This window comes from Lutra lutra, chromosome 13 (assembly GCF_902655055.1).
Source record: "Lutra lutra chromosome 13, mLutLut1.2, whole genome shotgun sequence".
NCBI lineage: Eukaryota > Metazoa > Chordata > Mammalia > Carnivora > Mustelidae > Lutra > Lutra lutra.
The window spans coordinates 91,415,787-91,427,790 of NC_062290.1; the positions used below are offsets into that span (position 1 = coordinate 91,415,787).

At 48.5% G+C, this 12,004-nt stretch overlaps 1 protein-coding gene across 4 annotated transcripts in view; it reads right to left on the reverse strand.

Moving 5' to 3' along the window:
• MED27 (mediator complex subunit 27) overlaps nt 1–11,044 on the reverse strand; it is a 194,228-nt gene extending 183,184 nt beyond the window's left edge. For all 4 annotated transcript variants that reach the window (XM_047701271.1, XM_047701272.1, XM_047701273.1 and 1 more), the window contains exons 1-2: nt 10,813–11,044; nt 8,667–8,811 (exon numbers count right to left, since the gene is read on the reverse strand). In XM_047701271.1, coding sequence (XP_047557227.1) covers nt 8,667–8,811; nt 10,813–11,015 — 348 coding nt within the window. In that variant the 5' untranslated portion in view covers nt 11,016–11,044. The remainder of the gene's footprint in view (nt 1–8,666; nt 8,812–10,812) is intronic.
• Nucleotides 11,045–12,004: the final 960 nt, after the last annotated feature.

The window sequence follows — 12,004 nt, forward strand, 5'->3', positions numbered from 1 at the left end:
GACCACTTTAAGGTACTCAGCTCCCACCACTGAAACAAGACTGTACCTACTTTTGCGTCTATTTGAAATTTTCCATAATCCAAAGTTCTGGGTTCTTTTTTTCCCAGAAGGAAGGGAGTGAGGATGGGAGCTCGGGAAATAGGCTGGTGCAGGATCATGAAGGCCTACACCCGGACTGCTGACAGTAAACAGGTAACGTGCCAGGCTCTGTGAAATACCCAAGAGCAGGATTCGCGTACTCCTAAGGCCGCCCTAGGACACAGGACTGTGCGTGCTGCTTACAGATCAGGAAACTGAGGCTAAGGCATCCGGCCAAAGGGCTGCCTGCTTCTGGACTCAGGCCCCAGAGCCCGATGCCTAGAATGAGTCCACATGCCAGCTGGGGAGTTGGCACTCACCCTGAGAGAGATGGAAGAAACCGCCGAGGGGCAACCAATCAGATGTCTGCGTTCTCAAGATCCCCGGGGAGCTGTAGAGAGGAAAACAGATTCAAAGGGGCAGGAACTGGCAGGAAGTCAGCGGGAAGGTTGCAGCATTGTCCCAAGCAATCATGGGGGCCTGGGCTCAGGCAAGAGCAGTCAACGTGGGGAGGAGAGGGTAAGAGGTTTTCAAGAGGTAGAATCAATACATCTTGGTCAGCAGGTGTGAGGGTCTGGGCACCCAGCTGGGGCCCAGAGCAAGGAGCAGGATTTTAGTTCCGGACTCCAGCCTCATAGACCCCCGAGTCTCTGAGTGCAGACACTGGGCAGGCACTTTGCTACGTCGGTCTCAGCTCAGGAGAGAGACCTAGGCTGGCAGTGCAGCGAGGTGGCATCGATGTGTGGCTGCCATGTGAAGCCACAGAAAAGATGAGGTGGCCCAAAGAAGGCTCAGACAGCGGGGGCGAAGCGCAGTTATCTAGCAGCTCAGCCCTGGCTCACACCGCCATGAAGAAGGGCAGACACGAAAATGGGGAGGTGTGACATCAGATTCTTTCCGTTCTTGTAATGATATGCTTCCATCCCACCATCGATGCGCACCTCTCTGCGAAGGAAAAACGATATGGGACAATTTGCTTTCTCCTAAACACTCCTGGGACAGAAGAGAAAGCACCCTTTTCAGGCTCTGGTTACAATCCACAGAAGGCTTTGGACAAACCGCACCAACCTTATCAGCCCAGAAAAGGCTAATGTAAGCTGGCCGAGAAGGGACCCCAGATGAGCGCCCCCAGACAGAGTGCTTCCTGGGGGCAGGCGTGACACACACAGCCAGTAGCCTCTGCAGCCTCCCAGGGCAGCTTCTAGAGAGACGGCCTATTCCTTTAGAGAAAAAATGAGAGAATCACAAATCTGATTCCAGGCAACAATAAAGTGGCAATTTTCGGAAACCACAACTAGAACATAAAGATGTGGAACTGGGCCAAAGCCTTGGGATAGAAACCGTTTAGAATTACAGGGGCATCACTTGATTTTCATTAACATTTACGCTTGGTGTGTTACAAGGGGCCACTCCTGTCTAGAGAACCTCTGGAAGGTAATTTTCCACGCGGCCTCCAGGCTGCCGCTCTGTTCTGGCATATCCTGAGATGCATACACAATAGTTGTGCTGAAGAAATGTCACCGGACAAGCACTGCTCTTTTCCACTCCCCAGGTTATGCTTTCATTTCCAAAACCACGGAAACGCACAAGTGACTCCACGGTCTCTCCAAGCTACAGCTAAAAAAGACCCGAGAGATCATCCCACCCAAGACTTCACCTACCAGTGAGGAAGCTAGAACCCAGAAAGGAGTGAAGCCGCTGGCCTAAGGTCACAGAGCAGGTCCCACAGCGAGCCAGTAGACAGCAACAGCCAGAACCGAATACTGACTGGTCTCTCAAAACCTCGGTCCCATGCTGCCACAACTACACACTGCCTTTCGAACACTTTACCAAAAATACGAAAAGGAGTAGGACTAGCGAACACAGTGGATGCCCGCTACACACTGGGCACTGTTCTAGGTGCTGCGCAGGGGGTGGGGGACACATAAGCCCATCAATCCTCACCACAGCCCCGACACAGAAGTTGTCATGAACCACTCCGACTGATGAGAAGGCTAAGACAGAGACAGGCTCTGTAACTTGCCCCAAATCATAAAGCTGAGAGGAGGGCTGGGGATTCAAACCCAAGAGTCTAAGCCCAGAGCCCGGCTAGTAATAAGCACCCAACTGACAAAAGTGGATAGAATCCAGATGTTTCTTTTCCTACCGGCCTTTGCGTGCATTTTTCTAAAGAAACAACACAAGAGACCCCTGACTAGGCCACAAGAGTTTCCCTACCAGGTAAGAGGACTACGGACCCATAGGAAGGCGGAGCTCTGGGAACACAGCCTTATGGAGCGCCCACATGGGAAGGCTCCTCCCCGCTCTGGACAAACGGGCTGCCCTGAGCGATACACCGCCCTTCTCACCGCCCTCCCTGCCGTCCCCTCACGCCTCCTTGTGCTCCTCCCCAGGACCCTCACCCTGCCTTTGCTGCCCCTCAACTCTCACATGCCATCCTATCCTTCCAAAAGCCAGGACTCCACACCAAGAGGTCAGTGACCCTCCTCCCCATCCCTCACCCAAGCTCCAGGTTCTGTGAGGAAAGATCCCCCTCCCACTCGTTCATACGAATGTGTGACTGTTGACACCTACACTTGGGCTTCCCCAGGGCATGAAAGGTGCTGACTACCTAAAAGAATCTCAGATTTGGGGGCGCCTGGGTGGCTCAGTGGGTTGAGCCTCTGCCTTCAGCTCAGGTCATGATCTCAGGGTCCTAGGATCAAGCCCCGCATCGGGCTCTCTGCTCAGCAGGGAGACTGCTTCCCCCTCTCTCTCTGCCTGCCTCTCTGCCTACTTTTGATCTTTCTCTCTGTGTCAAATAAATAAAATCTTAAAAAAAAAAAAAAAAAAAAGAATCTCTGATTTGCAGAATTTCAGAAGAATATACCAAAATCAAGTCTGGGAAACTGCATCATCGAGCAGAAATCCTTGAAAGATAGTCCAGCACTGCCTGAAGGTCTGTCTGTCTCTGTTTGTGAAGCTAAGACCAGCCCCTAGAGACCGGTCATTAACTCTGTGCCAGGAAAGTGTTCATTTGTATTACCTTATTAGCCTCACGATATCTTTCTGCGGTGGGCACAATGGCCATTCCCATTTCAGTGAAGAGAAAACAGAGGCCCAGAGGTGAGCCTCACGGCTGTCAGAGAGCAGAGCCAGGACCTGAACCGGGGCAGTCCAGCTCTAGAGCCCACGCTCTTAACTGCTGAGCAATACTGCCGCTCCCTAAATAAATACACACATCCACTATTACCACACCCGGGAATCACGACCACCACTGACAGGACACGCACTGTATGTGAGGTATCCAAAGGCATTTTATGTGCATTGCTTCATGTTGTCTTCAACACTATGATACAAACACTAGAGTTATCCCCATATCACGAGGAGGAAACTGAGGTCTTAAAAGAGTTTACAGAATAAGTTCAGCGCTGCATCAGAGCTCCGGCAGCCTGAGTCCAGGACTTAGATGGAAGCCCAGACATTTCTCGCTGTCCTCTCCTTTACCTCTGATTCCAACAGTATCTAAAAATCCAGGAGATTGGTTTTGTTCTGTTGTCTTTTTCTGTTTGTGTTACTCTTTGCTCTTCTCATAATGGCTCCCACAGTACTGAGGTTTGGGAGTGGAGAGGAAGGAAAAGGGTGTAGGGTTCCGGTCTAACCAGGGCAGAAAGTCCTAGAGTCAAGCTCGCTGTGGAAGCCCATTCTGAACAAGCAGGGGCTGTGAAGGTGAGATACGGTAGAAGAGCAGCCCTGGGAATGATGCCCCTGCAAAAAATAAGGACCATCCCAAACCACGTCTGGTCCTAGCTCATGATGATGAAAGTCTGGGGGGCATTTAAGTGATTGTCTCTCCTCATGATTTGCTTAATGAATCTGTAGCCCCCAAATGTGTATCAGAGAGAAGAACAGGGCAGGAGTGGGTCTGGTGGGAAGGAAAACGCTAGGAGCAGAAATCGGGGACTGACAATAACCCCTGCGAGGCTGATGGGGTCGACGCTCCTCTTCCCAGTTTTCTCTATACTGCCAAAACGACAGCTGCCACACAGCACCTGACAGCAGGTGCTGTAGCTCAAATTAGCCTGACTCAGTCGACTCCAGAAGGCTTCTATCAAGTCCCATCCCCTCCTAAGTGCTGGCTGTCAACCCGGCTCTCTTAGAAAGGGCACATGGGTGACAAGCATCGTAGATAAAACTGCTAACTTCAGCCCTCAAGAAGCTTATCATCAGTTCACCAACCGACCTCACCCTGTCCTTCCCAATTACCCTCCTGGAATCCACCCCTGGCCTCCATCGCAGGATCTCAGAACCGTCTCTCATCTCCAAAGAGCCAACTGAATTTCTCAGTAATGGCCGAAAATGGAAATGTCCTTATCATGCTTCACTAAAAACACAAGCAAGCAAACCACAAAAGGGGTTGTAAATTAAAAATTCAACAGAAAAAGCTTCCATTTATTCTTCCATTCATTCATTGATTTTAACGGAATGCCTACTGTGGACCAGGCGCCTTGCTAGGTGCTGGGGACTCGCAGCAGGGAACAAGACAGACATAGCACCACTCCTCAGGGACATAAAAGAGGACAGGGTCCCTAAAGGAAAAGGCTCCATTTCAAATAACCCCATCCCTATTAGCTCCAAGACGCAGGAACACAAGGGGCACCTTCGAGGACGGGTCTGAGCGAGATGACGGTCACAGTAACTTAATGCCACCTAACTAAAGTCTGGGAAGAACAGTGGGGGAGATGTACTGGAGGAAATGCCTTCACGCTTGCCAACTGAATGTTCTCGGGCAGAAAGCAGCTCTTTCTCTAATAAAACTGAAAAATGAAGCCTGTAAAAAAAAAAAAAATCAGAGGCGGAAGGGGCACCTTCCTCTGGGCCCAATTCCCAGCCCCCCAAGAAAGGGACACTTTGGGGTCTTTTCTGCTTCAGAGGTCACTGGACAAGGCTGTAGTCTCAGCCGGCTGTTCGGGCAAATGCACCAGCAGCCTCTGCCACAAACAAGTGAAAAAGTCAGAAGAGATAAGAGCCTGTGACAGGACGCTGAAAACCTTCAGCAGGGGATCTTCGGAAAAAATTCAGCCTAGCCCTTGGTGTTGCAGAACACAAGACGCCAAAGAAGGTCCGCACGGACTGTCCCACAGCAAAGCACAGCGATGATACCAATTATTTCTGCCCTCGTCAAGAGAGCTTGTCATCCCTCTACAGAACAATGATCTATAGGTGCGTAATAGTCAAAAGCTAAATTCTTCCCCCAAATCAGTGCGGAGAAAGTGCTGCTCTCAGCAATTTGCCATCATTTCATTACATTAGATTAATTTTTAAATGTGTTAACCTAACAATTATGCCAACTACCATGTAATTAATATTCCGACTGACTTTACAAAAATTACAAAATCCCCTAAAGAAAATAATTAGTCATTAAGCATGAACGAGACTTTTCTATGGCCAATAGCACATAAAACAGAAAGTTCATCACATAATGGGTGGTATCAAAGCCTTTCCCACACTTCCTTCAATTCTTAGCCAACAGTGCGTAAAGCTGACATTGGCAAGTTACCCCAAACTTCACTTAACATATTAATGCACTTACTGGTTTAAACTCTTTGAGGGTAAAATGATGAATGATGAAAGCTTTAGCAATTAAAAAGCTCTTTTCATTTGTAAGAGAAGCAAAATAAACACATCTAATTGCTTGCTGCTTCCATATCCCCAGCTGGAAATTAGATACTGGCTTATTTCTTGGGGCTACGTCTTGAGTTTATTAAAGAAGTGTACATAAGGCATCCTCATCATTGTTTCCCTCTTTCCTTTCAAGGTTTTTATGTATTCTTGCAATCGACCTTAAATCATTTCTAGAGTAAGGTAGGGTATAAATAAGTCGTAGTCAAACAGGACATTATCTATCATAATGGAAATAAAAAACATGTTTTCCCCGAAGCCCATCTTTGAATAATTGGCAGGGGCCTCCTAGCCCCAGAACAGAGCTGCGAGCCCCTGCATGACCTCAGCAGGAAGGAATGCAGAAAGTGATTAGTGGTGTCTGCCCTGGACAAGAGCAATAGTTTGGGGGCCCACGTACCACACACTTGTCATCTCCATCTTTCAATAAACCATTACAAATTAGCAAAATGCATACGGATTCATGAATAAAAGATAACACACGAATTGCTTCCAGGATGAATGTGGAAGGGAAAAAAATGTTTTCTGTAGTCAAAAACCTTAAGCCAAAATGGATTAAAGCATCAAGTCTGGAGGAGAGAACACTGAGCTAAGTCAGGAAATGCAAATTCTAGTCTAACTGTGAAGCCACGGGCAGGTCAGTTCACCGGGCCTCAGTCTGCTCCGCTATGAAAGAAGGCCTAAACTAAACATCCCTTAATCATTCTCTGTGTTTCTACTGATCAGGGGTACAAGCAGCCCCCAAAACCCCCTCTGCCGGGCCACTAGGGAGCTGATGAATAGGCAGCTACTGTGCAGGAGGAGCTCCCAAGCCAGGGACGTGACTTAAACCCCACCCCACCCCCAACCCCAGAGCTTTCACACTGCTCTTACAGGACTTACAAACTACTTAATCTGCAGCATCTCCAGGACAAGAAGTTCCACAGAACACACTATTTCTTTTCCTTAATACAACCTCTTTTTCACCTTAGAGCAAGGGTAAGAGTCAGGAGCAGGAAACTGGATTTTAATACACTAACTATTAAATTCGGCGAACAAGTAAACTACCTTCATTCAACCTGAAACCAGTCACTTCCACTAGGAGTCCCGGGTCACTCATGGCTTCTCAGTTGGCCTAAGTCTTCCCTCCACTGAAAAGTCTCTGTAGCTCTAGGCTGTTCCAAAAACAACACCACCCATGTGATACACCAACACAGTTTCTGTGTCCAAACACCAAAAAGCAAGACTCTACCAGGAGTCCAACCAGAAGGAAGTCACACCATGTACCTAATGACCAGATCCCACCCAATCCCTAGGTAAACTCAGCTGAGGACGACTGACAGCGTCCCTGGGAAAACAAGGAGGCTCCGACAGGACAGCCTGACAGAGCAGTGCTATCTGCGTAGGGCTGGAAGAATCTCTGTGGCAAAGACATAATTTTTATCTGCCCTGCATCCCTGCCTTTAGGAAAGTGCCTCTCCAGTTCCCAGGAGCCCCACTTTCTTGCCTCAGGTGATCCGCATCACCCAATTAGAGGATCCCAGTGCTGGATTCGATGAACTGTTTACTTAGATAGGGGCCACCTACCAAGCAGGACTAAAATCCTTTTTCAGGGTCTGGCACCACACCAGAAGATCATGTGGTATAAGAGCGATGCAAATTCACAACGGCTGGGCCCTCCTTCCCACCACTTACAGACATCAGGCCAACCCAGGAAAGCAGACCCACAGAGAACAGGAGAGCGACAGATCCCCGTACCAACTGGGCACCCTGATGCTGAAGACCAAACTGGGTTTTCTGCCAATGGAAGCCCAAAGTTTGAGGGATAACCCTTACTGCTGAGTGTCTGTATCAGAGGTTCAATCACCTCTCCCTGCCTCTCAGACTTAGCTTCCAGGGTCCCACTTCAAACCAAAATATACTAAATATCACCAAGAAACTTAAAGATAAAAATCTGCACACCAGAAAAACTCTCAATGCTCGTCTCTCATCCAAAACCGGGGGTGGGGGGTGGGCAGGAGGACCACAGAAAAGAGGGAAAAGACAATGGATGACGGAGGGCCACAGCAATTCAGAACCAGTAACTGTGAGAACAATGGTCTCCAGAGAAGTAGCACAGTCTAATGAAAGAAGTTTCCCAAGTCATTCCAAACATATATTCTAGCTCTTTATCAGCAGGAAAAAAAATACACAACAACTTGCAGCACCCAAACAAAAGGAGCTTGTGAGTAAACAAACTAGCGGTTTCCAGGCTTATGAGCCTAACTGTTAATGGCTATTTTTAGACTAGAGCTTAGTTTTCCTATTACAGCTGTCCCAGGGTCTACGCCACAGGGCTGCTTGCTGAAGGAAACCACGAATAGCAGATTTCACGGAGCAGCTTAGAACAGTCTCCCCCGATGTAGTTAGAGCGGAGAGCAACCGAACAGACGGCGCTCTCACATCTTCCAGGAAGGACAGGGGAAGATAGCACGAGCAACACAAACAGTGTGAGTGGTTGAACATTCGGACCACCAGTCCTTAACCTTCTAGGGGTTATGGACTCCTCTGAATCTGACGAAAGCTAGGAAGGCTTCCCCAGGAAAAACAAAATGCACATACCACAACGTTTTACACAGGAATTCAAGGGGTTCATAAAAGGGGCTCCCTATACCCAGTCTCCAGGTATAGAGTCCTAACCACACCTGATTTAGGACTTTTTAAACAAATTAATTACCTGAGCATCATGACTAATCCCCAAAGACTTCAAAGGACTACAGAATAGCTCATAAAGAAATTATACAACTTCCACCTCTGTAATCGCATCGAGAACAAAATCTGAATTTTGAATCAAGAACAACGACGACAAAAAGAAACAAAAACTTACACCCTCCCCTTCTGCATTTATGAAATGTTAAGAAAACTTGGCTTTTTCTGTATCTGCTCCATTTCTGACATGTCTCCCTTACCTTGTTTGACCATTTATACGCTTGCAGGAGTTGACTATAGAGAGGAGTTTTGTCCTGCACAGGATCCAGGCTCAACAGCCCACTGTTATGGAGAGGATGGTTCTCAGATGGCTTGCCTACCAGATTGCTCAGACGTTCCAGCTCACTGAAAAATAAACAGGTAAAGCAATAAACCTGGGTCCAACGAAACTCCAGGGTTTAGCCAACCAGAACAAAGGCTGTTCTTCAAAATGTCCATCAGAAGTCTCTTAAGAAACACCGTGAAAGGTTAAGATCTCCGACAATCAAGAAAACCCTTAAGTGGGAGCTTATCTTATTTTAAAACCGAGCTCTCTGGTGCCGTTCTAAATGAGGAAAAAAGTTAAGAGCACTGGAAGCGGGAAGACTCCTAAAGTCAGGATGTAACAACCCAAATTATTCTCAGGGTGGGGAGGGCAACTTTCTGGAATTTTGAAATGTGGTATAACATCGCTTCTCACAAAGAGTTTCCAGACCCACATACAGATCATTACATTTGGCAGAACAGCAAGTACCTGAATAGATGATGATTATTTATCATCCACATAGGGATAGACTGGTACATGGTACTTCACAGATGGTAAAACTTAACAAAACAAAGAAGAGATAAAACAAACAAACGGAATGGGAAGACACCATGGAGGGGGCTGTGTCAAACAAACATACTTCAGTCTAGCAGGAAAACTCTATAGAGAAGCTGGGGAAAGGGAGCCAACAGCAAAAGCACATTCCAGGAGCATGTTCTGTGAGGCCAGTCTCAAACTGTCAACAAAAGACTCTCTAGGAACAGCTTCTCATGCCACACTCATTTTGGAATCTTCAGCCATCTTCTTCTTGGCACTACTGCACAAAGATTTAAAAAGGCGACAGGGTACTATAAACTTTCGAGAAGGGTAGAGGGTTGTGAGATCCTGACCATTACCCAAGGGAGGAAACGGAAGAGAGCAGAGAAGAGCCACTGCATCCCCTCAAGCAGGGAAAAGTATTAACTGGCAGTGCGCCAGAGAACAGCAAGTGAATGTGGGAGTTGAGGAGGGGTGTGTGATTTCCTGGCTTTCCACCAAAAAAGAATAGCAACTACTTAGGGGAAAAAAAAAAATCAAAAGAGGCACCACCCATCATTTGGTCACCACCTCCTCCATGCTACCTCCGCCTTCCATCTGGTTACTAAGGAGACCAAGTTGGGGGGAGGGGGAATCCATCCATTCCAGAAATTACAGGATGACTATCTTAGCGAATGCCTTTCCCTGCTAAGGTCAGTTCTGAGAAGTAAAAGGCAAAAATCCTGGAACTCCAACCTCCCCGAGAAGGGCTGACTCTCTTAAGGAAGGGAAGACAAGTTTAGAACCTAACCAGCTAAAGAGTTCCTACAACCTGATGGGCATCTCACAAACACCCTCTCACTTATTTCTTCCGGACCACTTAGAAAGTAGAAGTAAAGAAGGTGACTTGTAAGAACGAGAAAGAAATATACAATCCTTAACCCTAAAGGACTGCAAATTAATATGGGGGGGGGGGGCTAAACATAAGTGATCAAACCTGAGATGAGGTCTCTCTAGAGGAGGAAACAGAACAGGGGCGGAGCGGGAGTGGAATTCTGATCGGTTCCGGAGGGGGCAGGGGAGAGGGAAAGAGCAAGTCCTGTTTTATCAAGTTTGGATCTGGAGTAGTGTGAAACTGATGAATTCCAGGTTCAGAGGCGAGGAACTGGTGCTCCAGGGACCAAGTGCACTTGGGTTTGGGGCAGCGCTGGGCTGGTCCTGTTTGGTACTATTCGATCAGACACGCCGGGGCACCGAAGGCCTACAGGTGAGAAACCTGCCAGGCGGAGACGAGAAGTGGAAGTGCACGGGAAGAGCGCGTCTCCTCGTCAGGAACAGAACGACCCCACGGCAGGTGCGGGGCGGCGGGAGACAGCCAGGACTAGGAGGCCAAGAGAAGGGAGACGGGAAAGCGGGGGTGGGAGACGAGGTGTCCCTGAGGAACAGGCACGGGCTTGGAAGGGAGAGGCAGAGAGCAAGCGAGCTAGGAACTGAGAGCGGCCCCTGGCTAGGAAGACTCGCGCGGGGTCGGGGCAGGGTGGGCGCCCGGAGGGTCCCCGACGCCGGCCCCTTCAGCCGGTACCTACTTGAGGTCCCGGTTGACCGAATGCAAGTTGTCCTGGAAGTGCGCAATGAAGGCCTTCTCCCGGCCCTCCAGCGTCTCCTTGTTCCGCATGCCATCCTTCAGGCAGTCGAACACCCTGCTCACGCTGGAGCGCAGCGCCTGGATGGCACTGATGGCCTGGGCAAAGGCCTCCAGGTTCACTCCGACACTTAGCATGTCCGCCATGTTGCCGCCGCCACAGCGGGCTCTCCAAAATCGGCCTCGCTCGCTAAAGGCTGCGCTCTCTGATGACGCAGACCCCCGAAGGCCTCTGGGAAATGTAGTTCTCGCGAGGACGGGCTGCCCAGGGGGTCAGTGCAGACGCAGCCTGAAAGAGGGTTTCCACTCAAGTAAGCGAAGGAGCAGGCGGGAAAGCGATCGCTTAAATTTGGGGAAGTCAGGCTGCATTCTCGGTTTTCTTAATGGTGAGAAGGAACTACAGAAAGTTCCCGCGTTTCCCCAACCTTGAGTTCTTGGAAATACTAGGGAAAAGAATTGCTCAGAGCAGAAAAGTGGCCATGGAGCAATGGATTAAGACCCATTGGATAAAATGAGTCCATACTGTTAGATAAATGAGGGGGAAGGGAGATTTTTTTCCCTACGGCAGAATGCCAGCTGATAGAAGTAGAAGAAATGATAGAATGAAAATTACCATTTGGCAACAATTAGAAGAATAATGGATTCGGGTAGGAGTCAAGGAATGCTGAAACCGGTGGGTGGAAGTGTGAGGAGTCACTGGATATTTGCATAGTCTCCAAGTATCATCCCACAAGACGCTCATTAATTAAGAAGAGTAAAATAATGACCCAGCAACTCCACTTCTGGTTATATACTCAAAAGAAAGGAAAGCAGGGACTGAAACAGGTACTTGTTCCCTCAAGTTTATAGCAGCATTATTCACAATAGCCAAAAGGCTGAAGCAGCTCATGTCCGTCATGGAATAAATTCATAAACAACGTGTGGAATATACAGCAAGGGGATATCTGTCCAGCATTCAAACGGAATGCTGGTTACAACGTGGTGAACCTTGAGGACATTATGCTGAGTGAAATAGACAGTCAGATAAAGACAAACACTGTATGATTCCACTGATGAGATACCTAGGTAGGCAAACCCTAGAGACAGAGAGTAGAATGGTGGGTGCCAGGGGCTGGGGGAAGGGGAGAATGAGGAGT